Genomic DNA, 23,990 nt, shown 5'->3' with positions numbered 1-23,990 from the left:
ACACCCATGTAGCATCACACTTTGTACACAAGTATCATACCATTTGTTATCTGCAAAGGTAATAGCTCCCTGAAGTTTTTCCAACCTATTCTTCGTCCAGTTGCTATGCTTTCAGAACTCTTACCTCCTCTATTAATTAGATCACCAAAGTAATGAAAACTATTTACTACTTCTAGTGAGTCTTCCAAGCATTTAACAATAAGATGTAAAGAGTAGTATTTAACCAAGAATAAGCTGCTATACTTGGCATTTGTTGATTTGGAGAAAGCCTTCAATAGAGTAGCTTGCTCTGTGATATGATAGTCTCTGAGGAAGCGAGAGATAGATGAATAGTTTGTGAAATCAGTACAGACTAAGTACAGGGGTGTTGTTAATAAGGTAAGAGTTAGGCATGTGTGCTGTAATAAATTTAGTGTATGAGTAGGTTTTCACCAAGGCTTGGTCCTCAGCACCCCTCCTATTCATCACCACCCTCCAGGCTATTACAGGAATTTAAGATCAGCTGCCCATGGGAACTTCTATATGCTGATGATAGTAGAATCTGTAACAACTAGAAAAGAAATCCCAGGTGTGGAAGCAAAACCTGGAAATGAAGGGCCTTAAAGTTAGCTTAGCAAAAACCAAGGTCCTAGTAAGCAAGAAAATGAGCAGGACCCCACCCACTTCAGGTAAATAGCCCTGGTTGATATGTAGGAAAGGTCTTGGCATGAATTCCATTCAGTCTACCCAGCGCAAACTATGGACACACAAGAGGTGCAGTGGAATAATAGGAAGGTTAACAGAGAAAATAATGTTTGTATGTGGAAGATGCACAGGAAGCATAAAGTCTACAGATACATGCGAAATTGATTTTCTCAAATGCTCCAGAAGCTCTCTAAAGGTAGTGGATAATTTCTGCTTCCTATGTTGTCTAATTAGCAATAGAGGAGGATGTAGCAAAAGTTTAATTGCTAGAATAAGAACAGGATGGAGAAAATTCAGAAAGCTTTTACTGCTGTTGGCAACCAAAGGTCCCTCTCCCTCCAAGTGAAAGCAAGATTGTATGATGCTTGTGTATGAACAGCAATGCTATGTGGTAGTGAGACAAGGGTCCTGAATGCAGAGGACAAACAAAGACAAGAGAGGAATGAAGCTAGTATGCTCTGCTGGCTGTGCAATGTCAGTGTACATGTATGATAGTGTGCTTGTGTATTGAGAGAAAAATTAGGCATAAGGGGAATTAGATGCAGTATGCAAGAGAGGACTGCATTGGTTTGGTCATGTGATGCATATGGACGAGGACAGTTGCATAGTACTGGAACTTGTGGAAAAGGGAGACCTGGGAAGATATGGGATGAAGCATTGAGAGTTGATCTTAAGACACTGAACCTTATGAAGGGGATGTCAGAGGATTGAGATATGAGGTGCCTCACAGCACTCAAGTAGACCTATCCACAACAACAAAGTTGATATCCCCAAACCACTTTGTAATGCTTGTCCATAGGTGGAGTGGGGTGGGGGTCTGCCCCATTGACCATCTTTTTCACATTTCATCCCCAGAATAGGCATATACGGCATCCCACTGCTTTCTCAGTTACCTTTTTTCCCCACTCTAGACTACTTCCATTTCTCATTATCTTCTCCCAACCACCGCTTTTCTGTGCCTTCTCTCCCCTGTACTGTTCTCCATCATTAACACCTCACTTGTTTGCTCTTACTCTCAAAGCCACCTCCCTCAATACTACTCTCCCCTCCCAGCTGAAGTTACTTGGTGGCCCCACTGGTGCTGGTGCCACATAAAAAGCACCCAGTACACTCTGTAAAGGTTGGCTTTAGAAAGGGCATGCAGCTGTAGAAAGCATACCAAAACAGACATTGGAGCCTAGAACAGCTCTTGGCCTTGCCAGCTCCTGTCAAATCATCCAGCCCATGCCAGCATGGAAAATAGACAGTAAAGGAAGGCATATTCTTATTACTAGGTATTCCTTCACATCTACCATATATGAAGTCTACTTTCTCCTCTAACCTGTCTATGATTCTCTAACCCTAACATCTTGAGTGTCCAAAGTTTAAACTGAATACACCATATTAAATTTCTGCATATCAAGCATAGCTATTTCCCTGATAATAGCAAGGCACTGCCTTCTTTTCTTCTTACTAAAACTTTACTCTTTGCAAACTTTAATATGAGACTATCTTGGTTCTAGGTTTTGCTTCCATGCTTAGAATGTCTTCTCTAAATCTTCTTCAAATTCAGCTACAATAAGGTTATCAGCAATAAAAAAAATTCCCACCGACAGCTGGTCTTGAACTTCTGGTTTGGCCTCGGCTACTATAATAAAAAGGTGTTAAAAACTGTACTATGATGGCCCTCTACATGCATACTAAATTAATCATGAACTTATTGTTAACTCTTACCTTGTTGAATGCACCTCTGTACATGGCTTGTATTAGCTTCATAACACATTTATCTATTCCTAGTTTTCTTATTCACCGCCAAACTACTGAGCATGGAAATCTATCAAAAGCCTTCAGCAAATCAACAATGTTAGGGATAGAGGTTTACTCTTATCTTCTCCCAACTTTTGCAGTTGTCTCACTCAGAAGATGGCATCAATAGTAAATCTTCCAAGAACAAAGTACAATTGAATTTCAGCTAGACTAATTCTGTTCCTAACTTTCTGCAGCTTTCATAATCTGCTCCATCAATTTAACGCCACTGTTGTTACCAGTCTTTGCTGCATCTCTTTTGACCTTGCAGTAGTTGATAACATTACTGCATCAGCCATTGAGTATGACACCTTCTTGTACTACCTGATTGATTGTTTGAGTGACATGCATATATTCTACTTAACCAGATATTTTAAGCATCTCAGCGATTATTTCTGATGGACCAGCTGCTTTCCCTGCTTTTTTATTTTTAATTGTGTTAGTGACAACACTGCTGTCTACTACAATTGCTGGGTCCTTTGTTGGGTCTACTTAAGATATACCCTCTCTCTTCTATGTATTCTTATTCAACAACCTTTTGTAATAGCATTTCCATTCTTCTTTCATTTCAGTCTGTAACCACTTCTCAACAACATACTGATTTTCTCTAGTGCACTGTTTTGCAATCCAGAATACCTTATGTTTATGATCTTCACATCACAACATGTGCAAGAAAGAAGTTTACACATCTTACTTCCTGCTTCTCCTCTTGCTAAGTATACCTGAGGTCTAGCTTCACTTCAAGCTACTTGAATTGTTCTTTGCTGCCTCATTTCTTTCTAAGCCAGTCTTTTAGCTTTTACAAATCTATCAACAGTACTATTCCACTATTGTGCCACTTTCCACTTGACTGGAACCTTGCAATAGCCACAGATTTGGTTTATAGTCTTCAGCAAGTTGTCCCACAGGCACTTCTTATTGTCTTTTTATGTTATAAATCACTATCTCTTTCTCTGTTCTGTCATATATGTTAACAAGAACTTATCTGAACCTAGAACTGGTTGCAGATTCTTTCAGCTACCATGTCTTCCTTTTCAAATTTTCTTTGTACCTATGGGCCTATCTAACTTTTACTCTGAAATCAGCTATCATTAGTCTATGTTGAGTGATACATTTCTCAAGGAAAGACTTAGATTTTACAACTATCTGTTTATTCCATTTCCTAGTGGGTATAAAGTCTATCTGGCTTGTGTGTTACCCCAACTGATTGGTAATCAGATGGCTGGTCACTTTCCTAAAACTAATGTTTGAAATAAGTAATTTGTATCACAAAACTTCAGGAGTCTTGATTCCTCCTCATTCTTTGTATCAATATCCATAGTCTCCATGTATGCTGGAAAAGCTGTCATAAGTTTATCAATCATGTCCATTAGAGTTGCCGGTTACAATAACGAAGTCACTGTCATTTGTTATTGTGATAATCTGCAAGAAGGCTTCATAAAAATGGTCAGTAATTCTGTTCATCTGGGAACCCTGATTGTGGTGCATAAGTAGTGATAAATTTCACTATCATGTTATTCAAGACTAGCCTAATCTCAATTATTCTATTGCATACACTCTGACTACCTTGATTACTTTATCTGGATATTTCTCTGCCAATAATGTGTCTAGTCTGCGTACTTGATTACTGTTTGTGCATGAGTAATTGTTGAAGCTTGCCACCTTCTTACTTCTTGTACACAGCACATATCTATATATATGTATCTGCTCTAGCATCTCCACAGGCTATCCACGTGCATATGTACAAATGTATGTATAAAATGAATGAATACATATTCATAAAAACCTGAGAAAATGTTCTCAATATGAATGGTATAAAATTGAATTGAAGCTGAGTTTTCACTGCTCAGAGTTTTGACCAAAAGTCATGCTACTGAAGACACAAATCAGTTAATTTCATGTTATAAGTAAGAAATTCAAAATACTGACAAATTGAAACATCAGTGGCTTTGAATGAATAAATAAACTTGGCATGTATTTAGAACATTTTCTACTTTGCATACACACAAATGTGCATGCGCTCAAACACACACGTGTGTGTGTACATGGGGAACAGCTTTTCATTTTGTCAATGGACCTAGAAAATTCTCTGCTCTAAAGTAAATAAAAGGACTAATGAGATTAATGCTTTGCAATATTTAGTTACAGCCCTTTGAGTCTTAAGCTTTATGTTAAAATCCTACTAAGCTCAATTTCTCAATTTTGCCTTGTTCAAATCCTACTAAGTTCAATTTTGCCTTTAACCCTTTCGTTACTGTATTTATTTTGAGATGCTCTGTGTTTCTTCCAATTATTTTGAATATAACAAAGAATTTAGTAAAATAATATCGTTATCATTGAGCTAGTGTTAAGAACATAATTTGTGACTAAGATTTGGTGGAAGATTTGAATTCAAAACTTATGTAAACAAGACATTTGTACTAAAGAGCCAGAGCCATTTTCAGCTGGGTTGGTAACGAAAGGGTTAATCCTTCTGACTTTGATAGAATTCCAATCAAGTAATACAGTTGATTTAAGCAACTATACTTTCCCTACAAATTTGTGACATGTACCAAAGTTAGAAAAAAATTACACACGCACACGCATGCACAGACATGTGTGCACACACACACATGTGCACACACACATCTATGCACACACGCACACACAACTAAACAGATTGATCAACAGATGAGAAGCAATGATAAACATCTTCAAAGTTACCTAAGAAAGTAAAAATTAGCCTCAATAGTAATTTTAATTTTGTTTTGATGAAGTCTTTCTTTCAAAAAAGAAAAAGAAAGGAAGAAAATGAAAACCATAATCATGGCAGAGCTTTCAAGAGGTGATAAAGTATTTCTTGACTCAGTTGGATATTATTATATTATGGGCATAAGTACCACTTTACTATAATGGTACTAAATATTGATAAATATTATAAAGATAGAGTTTTGTACTGTTTATAGTAGTTCAATACTTATATGCATTATGGTAGACTTATGTTAAAAGTAATGTATTAAATAAGAAATGTTACAGAAAAACAAAAACAAGAAAAAGTATCTTTTATATATTTTAAGATTTATACTTTGAAAGATGATATTGGAGAAAAATTTGAGTTAAGAAAGAAACAAATTTGTTTATAAAGGTCAAATACATGAACTATTGATTAAATTATGCTGACCTAATACTGTTGTTACACATGCATATTTCTGTCACTGCCACTCAAGTCTCGCTACTCACTTGTATCTCCTCCTTTCATCACTCATGTTTTGTTTAACTCCTTAGTCCTTGTACTGATCGCTACATCCAGTTCTTCCTCACCAGAGCATTGACTCCCTGAAATTTCTGCCCTGCACATGTTTTCACCTACTTTTCAAAAATTTAAGCGGAATGTTAACAGCATCAGTTTTTCCAGTCTTAGTTTGCTGTGAAGGGGCTTTGCCCTTTTCTCTAGACCTATTTTATAAAATAAATTTCAACTTATCTAATTTTTATACATCAAATTAAAATACATACATCATTGTTTCAGTACCTAAAATATGCTCAGTCAAGTATCTACTTCATTTTCACACTGAGTAAACAAATTATCCATTCACACAATTCAATAATTTAGAGACTTATAGGATGATATTTATTCTATTTTCTTTCATAGATACTTAAGAGGATATCTTTTCTTTTTAGTATTGTGTAATAATGTAGAAATAAATGATATAAAATTATTTTTATGTTATATTTATTGCCAAAGTTGATTTAATCTTTTTAGGTTCTTTTGCGTATGTGGGCAAGTTTATGACAATTTAATAAAGGTTCCTGACACTGATTGCAATTTTACATGTCCAGCTAATGAACGTCAGATGTGTGGTGGTAATAGAAGACTTCAAATACATAGTAAGTACATTTTGTTCTATTGGTAACTATTAATATACTAAGAAATACCAAATAAAGCCAAAATTTTTGGAAAAAATAACCTTCAGTTATCTAGTTAAAATATATGAAAACTACTTGAAAATTATCTGCTTGCTACTCATACAAAACCTAAATGTGATAATACTTTGTGTGTTAAAACTGTTGAAATTTTCTTTGAACTTTTGCTATTAACTGAACAAAATCATTTCAATGCATTTAAGTTGAGAACACGAAAAGGAGTGAGAGTGCTGACAGCATATGCCAGAAATGCATTGCTAAGGGTTGGGACAAGGGTATAAATGTAAGTGTAGTGTGTACTCAGTAACCCAGGGTGTGTATATTTCCTCAGGTAGCTAAGGAGGGAAGCAAGAAAGAGAGTAATGACATCAGAAATTGGAAGGAGCAAGAGTATGATTGAAAAAAAAGCAGTTATTTGAGGTGGAGTCAGAAGGGGAAAAATTGATAACAGCAGTGATGGGCAAAGATATTGGTGCTGAGTAACAATAGAGGTGACCCAGTGAGGAGAGAGAGAGAGATAAAGAGAGAAAGTGATGGCTGGCTGCATAGTAGGACAAAATTAGAATGTATTAGGTGAATGAGGGAATGTGGGATGTCTGATGCAGTTTCTTATATATATATAGGCTTAGTGTAAGATGAGAGGGTTAGAGTTATGAGGATAATGTGGTCAGTACAGTTGGTGTAGAGATGAGAGATGAAGTGGGGTGAATGATAAGAAGATGGATGAAGTGGGTAGTGAGCAATAGGTAGATGACAGGGAGGTATCAGAGATGCAAGGTGAGGGAAAAACAAATGTAGGCTTGGCAGGGTACAAAATATCTCAACCTCTAAACACTACCCTTGTCACAGTATGTTTTGCCATGGGTGGTCGAGTCTTCTGCAGCACCATACATCAACAATCAATATAGTCCTTTGTCATCTCTGTAAGATGTAGCACCTCTAGGACAGCCTTCATCATTCTGACCCAAGTCTGTCTCTGTGTGTGTGCGTGTGTGCATGCGCAGGTGCATGTGCATGTGTGTGTGTGTATGTGTATATATATATATATATATATATATATATATATATGGTTGAGTAAAAAGCAAGCAATGTTTTGAACCATGAAGAATTTGTACTGGATTTTTGCAGAGTTTTGAATTTTTAAAAACATATTCTTCGTGACAATGCTTGACTGCACATTTCACTAATGATACTCCATATGTTGAGGGAACTTGGCTATGAAGTCCTTCCCCACCCAGCTTATTCCCCAGACCTTTTTCCTACTGACTGCCACTTTTTCAAGCACCATGATGGTTTCCTGCGAGAGAAGGAGTTCAAAAACCAAATCGATGCTGAAAGTGCACTCAAAGAGTTCATCAGCTCCAGAACTCTGGATTTTTATGTTACTGGAATAAACAAACTTGTAACTTGTTGGTAAAAATGTGTTGATTGTAATGGTACTTACTTTGATGAATAAAATTTCCACATTGTTGAAATATATTGTGATGAATTTCATGTTTGAAAGCATTGCTTACTTTTTACTCAGCCTGATATATATATATATATATATATATATATATAAAACATTATTGGTGAATTGAAGAAATGGAGCTGAACGCAGATTGAACAGAAATCGTTTTATTTCATTCTACACGTGTTTCGAAAGGCACAAATTACCAAAATCCGATTGAATAATGGGACCATATTGTGTCTTTCTCTTCAGGAAGAAAATAGGAAATCCGTTGGAAAAACAAAAACAGAACAGAGGCGGAGCAAAAACAAATCGAACTATGCTCCTAAGAGCCCATGGCGAAACTCCATGGGCTCTTAGGAGCATAGTTCGATGGGCTCTTAGGAGCATAGTTCGATGGGCTCTTAGGAGCATAGTTCGATTTGTTTTTGCTCCGCCTCTGTTCTGTTTTTGTTTTTCCAACGGATTTCCTATTTTCTTCCTGAAGAGAAAGACACAATATGGTCCCATTATTCAATCGGATTTTGGTAATTTGTGCCTTTCGAAACACGTGTAGAATGAAATAAAACGATTTCTGTTCAATCTGCGTTCAGCTCCATTTCTTCAATTCACCAATAATGTTTTAATTTCAATTATCCGCACCAACGCACGGTTGCAACACCATATGGTTGTACCTCCAACCGTGCTGTTTACTGCTGTGATTTTTGCTACTAAGGTATCGGTTAAACTTTTGATTAATCTACTACAAGATTATTCATCTTTCTATTTCACATAATATATATATATATATATATATATGAGTGAATAGACAAATAAAAGAAGGGCACTCAACACATTTATTGGGAATTACATTTATGGATTAAAACAGTTTGATTCAAATTTCTTGGAATTTGAGTTTTGGCCATAGGAGTTTGAATGAGGTCAGTTGAAGAGAGTTAGTGTTTATTACTGGACGTTAGCCTGTGATTGGGTGAGAAAGGTCATGCAGTGTCACAGTTTGATGTTGGTATTTCAGTGACAAAAATTACTCGTAGTATTTTCCAAGTAATTGTTGTCGCTAAAATACCAACATCAAACTGTGACACTACATGACCTTTCTCAACCAATCGCAGGCTAGCATCCTGTAATAAACATTGATTCTCTCCAACCGACCTCTCATTCAAACTCCTATGACCAAAGATTAGTGTCACACTTGACACTCAGAGTACCAAGGAGTTTGAATCAAACTGCTTTGATCCATATATATATACACACACATGCACTCACATTCACTCACATATATGTATGTGTGTCTTTGTTTTAAAGCATGTTTGGTTGATTACACACCTTCTGCCTCTCACTGTTTCTTTCTCCTCCTTCTTGATAAAATACACCCAGTCCAGATTGGTCAGGGATTTAACTCCTTTGCTCTTGTATCTGAAGCAATCCAATCTGCAGTGAAGATCCTGGGGAGAGATGCTTTGTCTAAGTTGACTTAATTTTGATGTATTATATGACAGTGAAGTCACCAGTGACTATGTATGCAAAAGTATAAAGTGTTGTAAAACTTATTTTGTTGATAAAATAGTTATAATTTCTTTGGCATCAACTTGTCTGAGACTACTTTTGGTTCTGTCATGCAATACTATCCATTTTGAAGTATTAATGTTTTAATCAAAACCTGCCCTCGTAATTTTATGTCAGAATATCTGTTTGAACATCAGCTTCATAATAACAATGTTAGTTATTTTATTAAAACCCTTAAAATACTTGATTCTTTTCAAAACTAATTGAAACAGTCTATTTGATTAAAAATATGGTCATAAAAGAAATAAGTAGCCAATTACTATATTAATTTGTATCATGTTTAATGTTTATCAAAGAAAATTACAGACTTTCCACAAGATTTTACTTTTTTTTTGACCATGTTGATGTCTATTTTTCACGTTCTTTCTCACCATAGACAACTATGGAATTTTACTAAAAGGCTGGTATAGTGAACTTCAAATGGAATAAAGCTATTTGGTCAGAAAATCTTTATTTAGTAGTGACTTTAAACATATGTCATAAGGTATATTTATTGACTACTTAAGCTGTTTTTTCTGAGCTTGTTAACTGAATTTCTCAGTCTCTTAGAATAGCCATTCTGCAATGCCTTTCCATTCCCTGCTGTTCTCTTTACGTTTCTTTAAACCCTGTTTTTCAATGTAAAATCTTTCTACAAAATTCTATTTATGTAGAACTTCCCCCTTAACTGTTTCCACCAACTGACAAGTTTCATTTTAAAATCATGGAAAGGAAAATAACTTTCTAATGACTAATATAACTAATTGTAAAGTAAAAGGTAAGCTTCCAGCAAAATAGCCTCTGAAATGAAATTGTTTCACTTGATGTTGTCCAAGATATGCTATTAATGGCTGGAGGGGAGGTTTAAATACATAGTCATGTCAGCTTGATCAGGGCCAACTTGGAAATAAACAACAAAATGTGTTGGTAATAAAGAAATAGAAGAAAAAGAAAGGGAAAAAGCAAGTGCAAATTGAGACTGTTTTCCTTTTTTAATTGTCTGTGCATGTTTGCAATTTATATTATTTATTTCAAATAATTATGAAAAGTTAGTAAGTATTTTAGATTAATGTGTTTCTTTCATTTTAATAATGTATATTTTGAGTTTGAGCTCTAGAGTTCTCTTGATTTGTATATAATATTATCATTTGGTTATCATAGGTGCACATATATACCCAGGAAGATTTACAACTTATGGTAAGTAAAATATTATTGCATTCTGATTGGGTGTAATAAACTAGTTTATTAAGCAATGTTCATTCATACTTAAACATTAACAATACACACAATACAACATGAAACTGAAAGATTTGGTATAGTAATGCATTTATATGCTTAATAATATAGTCTTGGTTTGAAACTTTTTATTAGCATAAAATATAGTTCAGATTTTTCAATATTTGAAGTCTGAGCTGTTTCAGTTTAAAAACAGAAAAAGAAAAATATTATTTGAGTTTGAAAACCCAGCAGTGGGGGCCCCAGCAAGGAGTCTCTATTATTCCACACAGCAAAACATGCTTAAAGCTGGATATCTACTTGGTTGCAGACAATCAGGTGCCATGTCCCTGTCAGTGGGAGCATTAAGTCTGAATTACTGGATCATTAGAATGGTTTTACGACACTTTTGGTTCCAGCTCATTGATACTAGCAGATAAGTGAAGTTAACATTATTTGGAAAAAAATGTTCAGGATTCATGAGCTGACTGCTGGCATTTAAGCTGTAATAGCCTCAAAATATATTGGGAGTTCATCACCTGCACAAGATAATAGGTTGGGTAATGAAAATTTAATCTGTTCTGTTTATTGTTTGTAAAATTCCCTTCAGAGTGAATTAGTTATGGGAGAAAAAGCATTTAATATACATATAAAGGAAGACATCTTTATTTATGATCCCTTTTTTTGGAATGTAATGTTTCCAGTTTCTTTTAGTTTCTACTTCTTTCTTTTTTTTTCTCTTTTTTAAAAATCTCTTTATCTTCTTGTATATGAAGTTTGGGTAGGGAACAAAACAACTCTATATTTTGTTAATGTTTTAAGACAATATGAAAATACCATGGCCTCTGACAATATTCACTTTTGTATAGGTAACACCATCTTTCATTCCTTCTTAATCTTCTGAACCCTAGTGCAACCTAAACATCTCATGGAAAATTTATACTGACTCCATGTACAAAAATCTCACGAACATCCTTTAATGTAGTCATACCAATCTTAAGCTCCTTTAACTGTAACATAGACACAATCATTGTATATATCAAGAAAACAAGCCTTGTTGCATTCTCTTGGATTCCTTTGATGTCGTGAAATGTTCCTTTCAAATGGTGTTTGATTTTTGGAGAGAGGAAAAAGTTGCAAGGGGTGAAATCTGGGGAATATGGTGGTTGTTGGGTCAAGAGAATGTTGTGCTTGACCAAAAACTGCTGCAACTAAAGGCAGTTTTAACACAAACTTGTGAGACACATTTCTGAAATTTTCAGTGAGAATAGATTGAACTAAACTATAGCTGATGTTCACATCCTCCAATAACTCATGCATGGCAATTCATTGGCCTTTCCAAACAGATGCATACACATTTGCAATGTTTGCATTAGCCCTGTTGATTGTAGGTCTCCCAGAATGTTCATCACTGTTGACATTTTGTCAGCCATCTTGGAAACATTTGAGCTACTTGTATACTTATGTCTGGCTCATACACTTCTCTCCATACACTTTATACAACTTTGTGTAAGTTTGTGTAGGTATCACGAAGCTGTTAGTAAAATTTGATGCAGATTCTCTGTTTAATCTTCTCAGTGAGACAATCACTTTCTAAACACTTTGCTTCCAAGCACTGTTATAAACAACAGAAGTGGGTGAGAGCATTACACTTAGTATGCATGTACAACAGAGTTCAAAGTCAATCTGTGCTAAGCAGCTACATTCTGTGTATTTTAGCTTTGTTACCATAGCAACAGTTCCAATACTTTTTGATCAGACCTTGTCTATGGTACAGCTGGATCTACAACCTTAAACAGTGTCATAACATCAGCTCTACAACAACCACCACAACATTTAGGGCACTTTTGTCTGATTTCAACTTTAACTTGGCTAAATTCTCTCAGTTAAAATTTTTAAAAATGTTTTATAGTTAATATTGTGGTGATTGTGTTGATAGTAAAGTTATATATGAATGTGTATGTGTGTGCAGTACATGATTAACTTTCAGATGACAATGTTCACTTGTCATTGACATTTTACCAATATATAGATTTTGAAAAATAATAAATTTTTTTTTTTTAATAAACCTGCTAGCTATTTGTGATATCAATGCTTGAAAAAACAATGAAATTCTATATATTGTTGACAGTGAGATTCAGCTGTTATGTCACTACTGGACATATGCTACTGAAGAGGCTGGGCATTTCCAGCATCTGTACGAGTTATTCTCATCTGCCAATGATATAAATATGAGTGCTTCTAAGCACCATGTGTGCACATGAGAAGTCTTCTCAAGGTATATAATGCAGTATTGAGTGTTCTAATACATCTATGTTAAGATTGCCAAAAAGATTTTGTTTGGAATTGTGATGTTCACTTTTCAAAGACTGTTTGCTATTTTCTTGTCAGTGAATATGAGAGATAATAGGTTGCTGTTGTTCCGAAAGCTAAATTAAAACATTCTTAAGAAGATGATATGTATTAAGAAAGGAAAGTCAAGATATAAACACATTTTCTAAGAATTGGTTTTTATAGATTATAGATTATTCAGTGTATAGTGATTAAGTTCATAGTTCAGTGATATAACAACATTTAGAATTTAGATGTAGCCTTCAATAATTTACAAGATTCAAGTAGCTTCACTAGGTGTATGCAGAGTATGCACAAGCTGTGCCAGGTGACTTAATTTTGATGTCATTTTAAAAATTTCTATTGTGTTCTTGTTGAAATTTCACTTTAACTAAATAAAATTAAATGTAAATACATTTAGGCTGTGTATATGATTTTGTAATAGAATATTACTAGCATATCTAGAATAGAGCACTTACATCAGTTAGTAAACTATTTGGTTACATAAAAAGAAAAACTTCTTTGATAGGTTAATCTCCCAGACATATTTGTATTGAGAATGCAAATATTTGGGGAGTCAATGAGGGAATCTCTTTTGTGGTAATTATGTCTGCTAGAAGTAGCAGCCAAATACTCTCACATCATACTCTACACTCTACCATCTTAAAATAAAGATAGGTCATGGCCAGAATGCCATTAATCCTGTCTGCTTTGTCAGGGCTGACCTGATACTAACCAATAAATATCTAGCTTCACTGCTTCTCTTCAAAACTTGATAGTTCTGTCATATCCCTATCACACATAGTTCTATCATAGCTGTTGCAATTATTTCTTTTCAACATTGACTTTACTTCATAAGCAAAACTTTATTTGAGAGACTTTGATCTTTTGTCCCATAGAACTGTAATCCTTCTGAAATTTCTTTTTTTACTTACATTTCCAATAGACTATACCTACACTAGTGATGGTGAACCTTTTTAGCTAGGAGTTTACTTAAGTGTATATGTATTTTACTTATAAGTAAATGCTTATAGACAAGCTTTTATAAGAAGATACTGCTGGAGATTTTTTTACCACAGTCCATCACATATCACTGTAAAACCTACAGTATGTCATAGCTTCATCACAACTAACCTGTACTAATTACTAACTATAATATTAAGTATTTTTACTTCATCTAATTACATATCTTAAATCAACCTAGTCCCAAAGGCAGCTTGACCCTCCCTGACTATTGGGTAGAAAAAAATATTTCCAAGAAGATACAATGTAAATAAGACAAAACAAATTATTTTTAAGTTTCATCATGTAGTCATTATAGCCATTTGAAACCCATACATACCGTTTATTTTGTAATATTATGTACGATAAAGTTTAAAATTATTGATGTATACCTGCAACTTTGTTACCTACTGCATCTCAGATTCTGTGTAATGGTTAGTGACTATGTTATAGATGTATAAGAAACTTTCTTTTACATAATAGTATATGATACTATTACAAAATGAAATTAAAGTGGATGTACAGAAGTAGATATACATTTTAGATAGGTTGCCATCACCTTTTCATATGTAATTGTTTCACTTCCAAACTCCCTGATTAAGTTACTTACCAAACAAGTTATTTTAATATATTTTAAAGCTAAAAGAATTTTAACCTTTTTATTAGAAAGAAACTGTGACATTTTTTCTTTAAATTAACACCTAGGCTTTTTCAATTCTCCTTCTAGGTTTTTACCTTGGATGTTATAAAGCCACTAACATGAGACTAAACCAAAATGCAATAGTTAATGAGAATATGACTTTGAACATGTGCCTTTTATACTGTTGGAAATCAGGCTTTGCATATGCTGCTGTAGAAAAAGGGTAAGAATCGTTTTTAAACTGATTTAAGGAAAACCATATCATTTGTTAGTTTTTTAAAAATAAGAATAGAAATTTATTTTGTAATAATGTAATTTTTCTGAAGTAAATTACTTTTAAGAATAAGTCAATAGTTTGTCTTCTTGTATACTAGGAATTTCTTATTCTTTTATGTAACCAAAACTACATTGAGAATTCTGAGGTTATAAACTAGCAACTCTAAAGTTTCATAATGTACATAATAAACCTGCTTTGCAATAATGTTCTCCATATTTCCTCTTGTGACTTCAAATATTATAAAACTGTATTTAAGAAAAACAAAACAAAACAAAACAATAAAAAGAAAAATTTATTTGTTTTGGACACACAAGCTCATTAATAATTTTCACAACTTTTGTCACACACCATTGGCTTAGATCCCCTTATATATTTATTACAATGGTTTTTACTTTTCAAACTGTTTAGATTATTTTCCAATCCAACTGAACTAATTCAATTGTGAGCTTCTTATCAAATTTATGTTTCATAGCATTGTTTTTCTTAAAAGTAGTACAAAAGAATCATCATTAAATTTTTATCATGCTGTCATCTGCCACTGCTTACTATATTATGCTAAATTCTTTCACTTTTTTGTCTTATAGTTGACATAGTTTTACATCCTTTTTAAGTTAAAAAAACAAAGTAACATATACTGAAGTAATTAGCTTATTTTATGATAATTTCTAGATAAAAAAATAACAACTCAAAGATATCTGTATGTACTGGTTTCTACAAAACTACTGAAAATATTTATTTATCTGCATTAATCTATTATATAATTTAATTTTGAAAATAGTTGTTCTTAAATGCTATTTTATTTGATATTAGCACATCTGATGAAACAAGGAACATAAGTTCTGATTTTCTGTTCATTTCATAAGATTTTAGGTTTATTTCTAACTTAGGAATTAATTTAAGTAAAAAGTTTTAAACATTTATTTCATTTTAGTGGTGGCTAAACTAGATGGGAAATATGTCAAATTGGGCTCTCACTTTTTATTTACTTTCATATTTGTTTTATGAAGCTGAAAAATATTGTTGTTTTTTTTTTTAAGTAAACAAATTAGTGGATTAAAATATTAGCATTTAGTTCCATATTTCTATATTCAAATTTTAAAATTCCATAAGGACTAAATTTTCCTTTCATTTCCTTTTGGGCTGATACAATAAGTATTAGACATGTGAGCTTCATCAACTATATTTAGGAAAGAGTACACAGAATTACCCATTGAAAAAATTCACAGAGCGACTAACAACTAAATGTAGACACAGTTGTTAGATATTGATTGTTGTAGTTGGCTGTTAACTGGAACTTAACTGAGAGCTAATACAGTAGCTGCATGAATAATATATCCCTTCAAGCTCATTTTTATATATGTGTGTGTGTGTGTGTGTTGGTGTGTAACTTAGTAGTTTGACAAAAAATACTGATAGAATAAGTGCCAGGCTTAAAAAGGGAACTAAAGTTATTTCATTTGACTAAAAATTTTCAAGGCCAAGCCTACCATGGCCACAGTCTAATGACTGAAACACAAGTAAAAGGTAAAAGGGCCTGGATATTGAAATATTCTATCAAACAGCAACATAGTTATTTCAACTAAATGAATATAGACCTAACTCTTCCATAATGTTTTTCATATTTCCCAGTTGTTACACATTTTAAAAACTGCCAATAAAAAATTTTTGATTCATTTTAGTTTTGAAAATATTTTTGCAATTTTCTGTATTGATTGTTGTCCTTTTAGTCATATCTTTATGCTTTAATGAAATTCTATTATAAGATAAAAATTTTGTATGAAAATGGAATTTAAAATCGTACTTTAAAATTCAGTTTTAAAATGTAATGTTTTCATTTTCTTTTAATTTCTTTGTTAATTCATATTAAATTAAAAAAAAAAATATTGTAGAATGAAAGTTTATTGAATTTTATCTTGTCATTTGGCTTTTAATTATCTATTCAGTGTTACAGGTATTTAGGGTAAAACTACTTTTACTTTTTGTATTATAAATTATGTGATAATTTAAAGGAGCAAGAAATATTTTTTCTATTTTTCTTGTCTATTTTTTTATTTAGAATAAAATGCTATTGTGGAAATCATTGGTATTATTATGCGATAAAATCAGACAATAGCAAATGTTCAGTAAAATGCTTTTTGGAGAATAATGACTATTGTGGTGGTGTTGGACGATTTCAAGTATATCGTAAGTAATGGTCATACACTGTTGAGGGAGTTAAATTTCATGCTTGGTCAACTTTACCATTCATTCCAGTATTGATAAAATAAATGTCAGTAATATACTGGGTCAATTTAAGTGTTTACATCCTTCTCCTATAAAAATTAACTCCTATAAAAATTGACTTTGTGCCTAAATTAGATACTCTACGTGTATAGTTTTATTTCACAAATCAAACTCTAACTACATATAATTGAATGTCAGCATTATCTGAATATTATAGACACTGATACAAGTTCAAGAATGCAAGTTAAGTATTTACCAGTTTCCTTTCCTTCAACTTTAGTTTTTGCTGACTGAGAACCTATGAATATTAATATACTGATGATATAGTCAGTATATGTTTAATGTTTTAAAATTACCCATCCAGCTGCCTCTAAATCCTTATTATAATGCTGCTACAGTGTAGATATGTGTCAGTGGTGTGCAGTGACTTCTGACATTGGTCATGCAATAAATACTTATTGGTTGCACCGAATCATTTTGAAATTATTTAACTTTGAGATCACATTTAGTTACATAATATGGCCATGGTTTTAGACCATTATGCTGTCAAAGACAAATCAGCTGCTTTATCAGGCTACTCACCAATTTTGGGAAAATAGTTGACACTCACTTGAGCAGTCTGTTCTGATACTTATTGAACTCTAAAAGACTATACATACAATGACAGACAGTGAAAATCCAACATTGTAAAAAACCCTAAAAACACTAAGCAAAAACCTAGCGTCTCTTTTCATTTGTTGGAAGTAGTAAAGATGTGAAATATTGCAACATGCGAGATGAAGAAATATAAATTACACCTACCTAATGATGAAAGAAAATTTGAAAGAATGTAAAAGAAAATTATTTATACAAAATGATTTATACATAAACACACACCCGCACACACACACATCTTTCAATGTGAATGTTTATATTTTTGTGTGTATGTTTCAGTCATTTGGACAAATATTTTGAAAATCTTAAAAAGATCTTATGAAAGTAATAGTGCACATGTGAGTGTGTGTGTGAATTGTAAATCAGTTTCAACAAAACTGGAAAATAATTTCAGTAAATCAATGAAACATTAATTAGCTATGTTATATTTCTGATTTCAGAATTTTTGAGGATAGTTAATGATGATAATTTCAAAACTTATGACAGAGCAAAGACAGGGGATGTGAAGGAGAGCAGTGGCAACCCTGAGCCTAAGAATTATGAGATTGTTGATATGTTTTGGTCAGAATGTTTATGGGTCAAAAAGTCAATCCCATTCAACCATTCAACCATCAATTACAAAGAATTGTTGACAAAGAAAAACTGATAGAAAAGGAGGGGAAAGCCAAGGCTGTGCCTTCCATAGTTATTTTATTGAGATAAAAAAGAATCTTACAGGCATTGACTTTACAGATAGGCAGGAGAGAAATGATAGTTACTGAAAGATAGGAAGGAGAGTAGAAAAGATTTCAGATGTGTTTTTCTTTAAGCATACCTACAGGAAGCAGAATGGGAGTACAGCAAAATATTGAATCTGGACGTGTTTCTTTGAAACAAAGTAACTACTGTAGTTCAGTTTCCATTGATTTGGACAACTTTTCAATGTGGTTATAAATACATTAAGTTCTTAAATTAATTTTTGAGTTATATAAAAAATAAGCAGGCATGCAGTGCATGACTTGCATGCAAGCTACTGATATGTATATATGTTACCACAACCAGCTCATTGCCTATAGGCAACTTTTGATGTCATTAACAAGTGCCTGTCCATCTTTTATTTTATATGTTTAAAAAATTCTTCCATCAACCTCCCTTAGTAAGTCAAAACTCACCATTTCAAATGGCTACCACCTCACTGAACACTGAAGTCTAAAATCTTTGCCTGCCTCTTAGTTCAACTACCTTGCTCAAAATATGAAATAGAAAGTGGAAGACACAGGGAGACAAGTTTATTCAACAAGCAGCTTATACATATCATTTAGCCTATTGAAAGTAGCAGTCAAATCTCTCTTAGATTACATCTTGTCATCTTAAATAAATGTTATATCATGCAATAGAGTCCCTCTTATACAAAACAACAAAATTGTACAACTGTAATACCTTTCATTACAGTTATGCTTAATCATAACTGGTCTGGGAGTGCAGAACAACAACTAGGTTTACTTTGAGCCAATGATGGAAGGCCTCTGCACGGTCTCTTAATGAGAAATAGCAGTGAAATTTCCCTCTAATCACACCATGTTTTAACCCATGAAGTTAAACTGTATTTAAAGAAAGGCCTATGAAGGAATTAAGATAATTTATTTGCCATAGATAAGCAAAAGTGAATTCAATGACCGTATTTTGCAACATTGGCACAAGTCACATTTTAAGGGAGGTTATGTTAGAATTTGACAGGTACTTATAACAATACATTATACTGTATTATTTTGTTTCTTTATTGGATTTAAGGGATACATTTTGTGTGAATGGATGACATTAAGCCCTCTAGTGTGTACAATCTTCTTATGTCTCACCTTCATTTCTGATTGTGTTTTCCTCTCAACAAGACAAAAATATCTCAAGTACACTATTTATATCCAACTGTCAAAATCTGTTGGTCCTGGAAGGTTCTCTCTGAGATAGTATAGATCTGTCAACTAATGATTATTGATAAAATATTAAATTTGAACTTAAATTTACATTAGAGTATTAGCAAACAATTTTTAGTTTCTAACAAATTATCTGAGAAAGAAATAATTCTTCCAAATTGGCTATAAATCTGATACTTAACAATTGATTTATTTTGTAACTTGTCTAAATTTTCAGAGCAAACAGTGAGCACCTGCCATATTCATGTTTAGAAATTTTTACTTCATATATTGTTTGTTGTCTTTTAATTTTTCCTCTCTTTTAATATATTTTACTTCACTTGCCATTTATATATTTAAAAGGAGCTAAATTTATTTATTTGAATTTTTCTTTGATCATTAATGTTTGTGCTGATCTGTGCTTTCTTTCATATGTAAATTTTAAAATCTGTAAAACAGATTTTATCCATTATCAGCATATTGGTCACAAGTATAAAGAAGAAAAGTTGCCTTTTTATTCTGACAAAGTTAGAAAATTTGAATGTTTTATAATTGCAAACACACCTTAATATTATATCAGTTCAAATGTTTTCTTATACATATATCTTTGCCTTGATTCAAGCTGATCTGTTCATTCATGTATCCCATTAAAATTTTCCACTTCACTGAGTCTTTCTTTTGTTGTATTTCTTGTAACAGCTTCATGAATTTTTATTAGCTTATCTTATTCCATGCTGAGCTAAATTATAAATGTGATGTGTCTATTTAGAATGATTATCTCAGTTGAATAGTTCTTAAAAATATTTTTTATAACTATTAATATTGTCATCATCATTTCATAAAACATCTGAGGGGTGAGGATTGTGCTTTTAATAACTAAGATCAGTTACTTGGATATCACTGTGAACCCATCACTTGAATGAATGTTGTAATAGTAGTTATTTAACTAGAATGCAAGTTTACACTGGATGTCCTTCCTAATAGTAACTCCAATTTTAATCTATTTCTATAATTTTTTAAAAGAAATATTTGATTAAATTTTCCTTTAGTCTTTTGAATTCCATGTTACTGTTGTTACACTGGTTAGTATTGGTTGTCATTGTTCAACACTGAGTCTGATCAAGCAGTACTTTAGCTCTGACCAAGTAGTACTTTAATCAAAACTGCTTCAGGAGTGTCCATTCCATCTTTTTAGGGATATCTTGGATACTCCTAAAAGATTCACAGGATAATGTAATAAAAAAAAAACTACATTATCTTGTGTCTCTTTTCTTTTTCTTTTTTTGAGATGGTACGTTGTGGTTTGAGGAAAGTTTGCTACTCTATCTAGCAGGTTGAGTGACCATGTAGAAGCTTTGCTATTGGTTTGCTGGTTTGATATTAATGTGAATCAATCTAGCTATCGTGTATGGTGGATTACAATTTAAATAATTGATATTTGATATTAAATCTGAGGTTGCTATCTGGTTATCTGTTTTATAAACATATATAAAAGGTGTTTTAAGTGGAATGGAAATTACCTTATTGGGTCATTTTCAGTTTTGTCAAATTAGTAAAGAGTTCACCAAGTAAAGTGGTTGGTGTTAGGAAGGGCATCCAGCTGTAAAAAGCATGCCAAAATAGACAGTGGAACTTGGTGCAATCCTTTGGCTTACTAGCTCACATCAAACTGTCCCACTCATGCTAGCATGGAAGATGGATGATAATGATGACAATCATCATCATTATCAAATGCCCATATTTCATGTTAACATTGGCTGGATGGCTCAATAGGATCTGACTAGCTAGAGGACTGCATTGGACTCCATTGTCTGTTTTAGCAAGATTTCTGTGAATGAATGTCCTTCCTAACACCAACCACTTTACAGGATGCATTATTAAAAAAAATTTTTTTGTGGCACAGTCACAAGTGAGATTATCAAGTAACTTTCAAGAGAAGGTCCTTTGATGAAATGGAGGTGAATTAAGAGAGGTGGCTTTGTGCCAGGTGTTGAGAATATAAAGCATGATAGGTAGCTGGAACAGATGTCTTGCTGTAGAGGAGATACATGGCTACCCAGCAGGAAAAGGAGAAACGATAGTGGATATGAAGTGTTCTCATACCCTCAAAATACAAGAAGAGAGATAAAGAGAGAGTAGGGACAAAGAATTGAGGATTGCTGTGTCGGTAGATAAGGTTGCAAGAATGTGAAAGGAGAATGACTGACAGTAGGGATGAGAATAGAAATGTATATAGTAAATGATAAACATAGATGAACTTTTTAAAACTAAATTGTGATGATTTTACTCTAATAACTGCTGCATATTATGTGTTGGGTAAAGAAACATGCAACAATTGTCAGTAAGACAAAATAGTTATGATAAAACCAAAATATGAAATAACCTATACACATGTACTTACCATGTATTTTCTTCTTTACACAGATGTGGAATATATTTTAAAGAAGATCTTTGGTAAGTGTTTATTCTCTTTAAGCTTTATTATATAAGATTTTATGAAATATTATTTTGTAAAGTATGTATATTGAATGTTATGAGATATTAACCTGTAAACTGGATTCTGGTATTGTTAAATGAGTTAAACTTTCGCATATTTTAATGAACTTATTGGAACTATTTAAAAGATAAGGTCTATTGCAAAGCAACTGATGTGTCAAGTATAAAGCTGTGGCTAAAATTATTGCCATATAATGGTTTAATCATAGCTCCTTTGATAATGTCATGGATGACCAGCAGATGGATTAATGTTTGTATTCTGGTACTGATGTTATATTCTGTCAATGCAGTTAGAATTGCTGAACCCAAATTTTGAAATCCATGTAAGTAATGCAAACAGTTGTAATTTCTTTAAGTACTGGCAACATTGTGGAATTCATTTCATTGAAATACAATAGTCAATTTCATTCCTTCTTCAAGAAAAAGCTATCTGTGATAGACTTGTTTCTTATCATGGGGAGATTTATCTCACATATGCTTAATGTTATTGAAATTGGAATTGAACACTGGCCCTATAGATTATTGGGATTCAGAAAGAATTAACTTCTTTTTTTCTTCTTCTTTCTTAACTATAAAAAGAAACATAGTGTTTGATGGGTTAGAATGTTGTTAAGCCATATATATACATATATTGAAAGAGGTTGTACCATTCTCACTTAGTTGTAAATTAGTTAAGTAATTGCACCAAGATCTTACATGAATATCTAAAATTATAGAGTTGTTTAATCTATATCTTTTTGAAAAAAGAGGATTTAAATAAATAAATGAATATCATTGAGGATTGTTAAGAAAGGATAATTGTTATAAAATTTATGTACAATCACTATTATTTATTAAATGTAAATATAAATTTTAACAGCATTTCTTCAAAAACCTTAGATAATTGCCTTCATTCCAGCTTTATCCCTAGTTGATAATTATTTAATTTTACTTTGTGTATATATGTTATTTAAGTACACAGACTGAAGATTATACCTCTCTCAATTAATCTCTACTTCTTAGTAGAGTTTTTGATTGCGTGTTTGTTTTATTTCAGATTAATTTGATTAGTTATCCTGGCATATTACTTGTACTTATTGAGTATAATGACTATTTGAACAAAATACTTGGGTGTCAGATCATAAGATTATGTCCCATTGTTTCTTTGGATTGCTGATAAGTTTTGATACCATATGAAGGAAAAAATCATATTTTTAAACTACTAGAACTTCTGTTGCTTATAAATGAACAAGTAAGATATAAAGACAAATGAAAACTAAATGTCCTAGTTTGTTGTTGCTGACACACTGAAAACTTGTTGATGTTTTTTTCAATTAAACCATGTGTGCAGTTTTTATAATAGTAAGTTTGAAAATTAATATTTCCATCATCATTTTCATCGCAACCATTACCTCATTATGGTTATTATCATAGAGTTATTGATTAAAATTATTATATCAAGATTAGTTTTTCTCATATCTTTGTCTTATATTGTTTAAAATTTCAAATTCAGGTCGAGCAACTATTTCTCTACCAACTGACCTCACATGGATTTAGTTTTGATTGAACCACAGTGAATATAATCACATGAGAAAATTTGAAGAGGAAGTATATATATATATATATACATATCAGTTGAACAGAGCTTTGGAATTAGGAAGTGTTGTTTTGGTAGCTTGTCTCTAACTGTAATATAATTAAATATATTTTGTGTTAATAAATTATTTATTATTTTTGTTTTGGTTTATTGAATGTTTTCTTTCACTAATTTATCTATATGATATTGCTAAGAACTTCCTAACTGCAGTCTGGAATCGTTTTTCCACAGGACACAAATATTCCAAACTATTTAACTGGTAAAGTTAGCTACAATTACATGACAAATAAGGGGACCACCACCACAGGTAAGAGGCACTT

General features: G+C 32.6%; 1 protein-coding gene across 1 annotated transcript in view; it reads left to right on the top strand.

Annotated features, from left to right (window-relative positions):
• LOC118762590 overlaps positions 1-23,809 on the top strand; it is a 149,229-nt gene extending 125,420 nt beyond the window's left edge. Inside the window, exons 14-19 of the mRNA XM_036501370.1 lie at positions 6,212-6,336; positions 10,529-10,564; positions 14,643-14,778; positions 16,889-17,016; positions 22,023-22,052; positions 23,587-23,809. Of these exons, the coding sequence (XP_036357263.1) occupies positions 6,212-6,336; positions 10,529-10,564; positions 14,643-14,778; positions 16,889-17,016; positions 22,023-22,052; positions 23,587-23,630 (499 nt within the window). The 3' untranslated portion in view covers positions 23,631-23,809. The remainder of the gene's footprint in view (positions 1-6,211; positions 6,337-10,528; positions 10,565-14,642; positions 14,779-16,888; positions 17,017-22,022; positions 22,053-23,586) is intronic.
• Positions 23,810-23,990: the final 181 nt, after the last annotated feature.

This window comes from Octopus sinensis, linkage group LG3 (assembly GCF_006345805.1).
Source record: "Octopus sinensis linkage group LG3, ASM634580v1, whole genome shotgun sequence".
NCBI lineage: Eukaryota > Metazoa > Mollusca > Cephalopoda > Octopoda > Octopodidae > Octopus > Octopus sinensis.
Note: the sequence above shows the minus strand (reverse complement) of the source record. Positions and strands in the feature narration are given on the sequence as shown.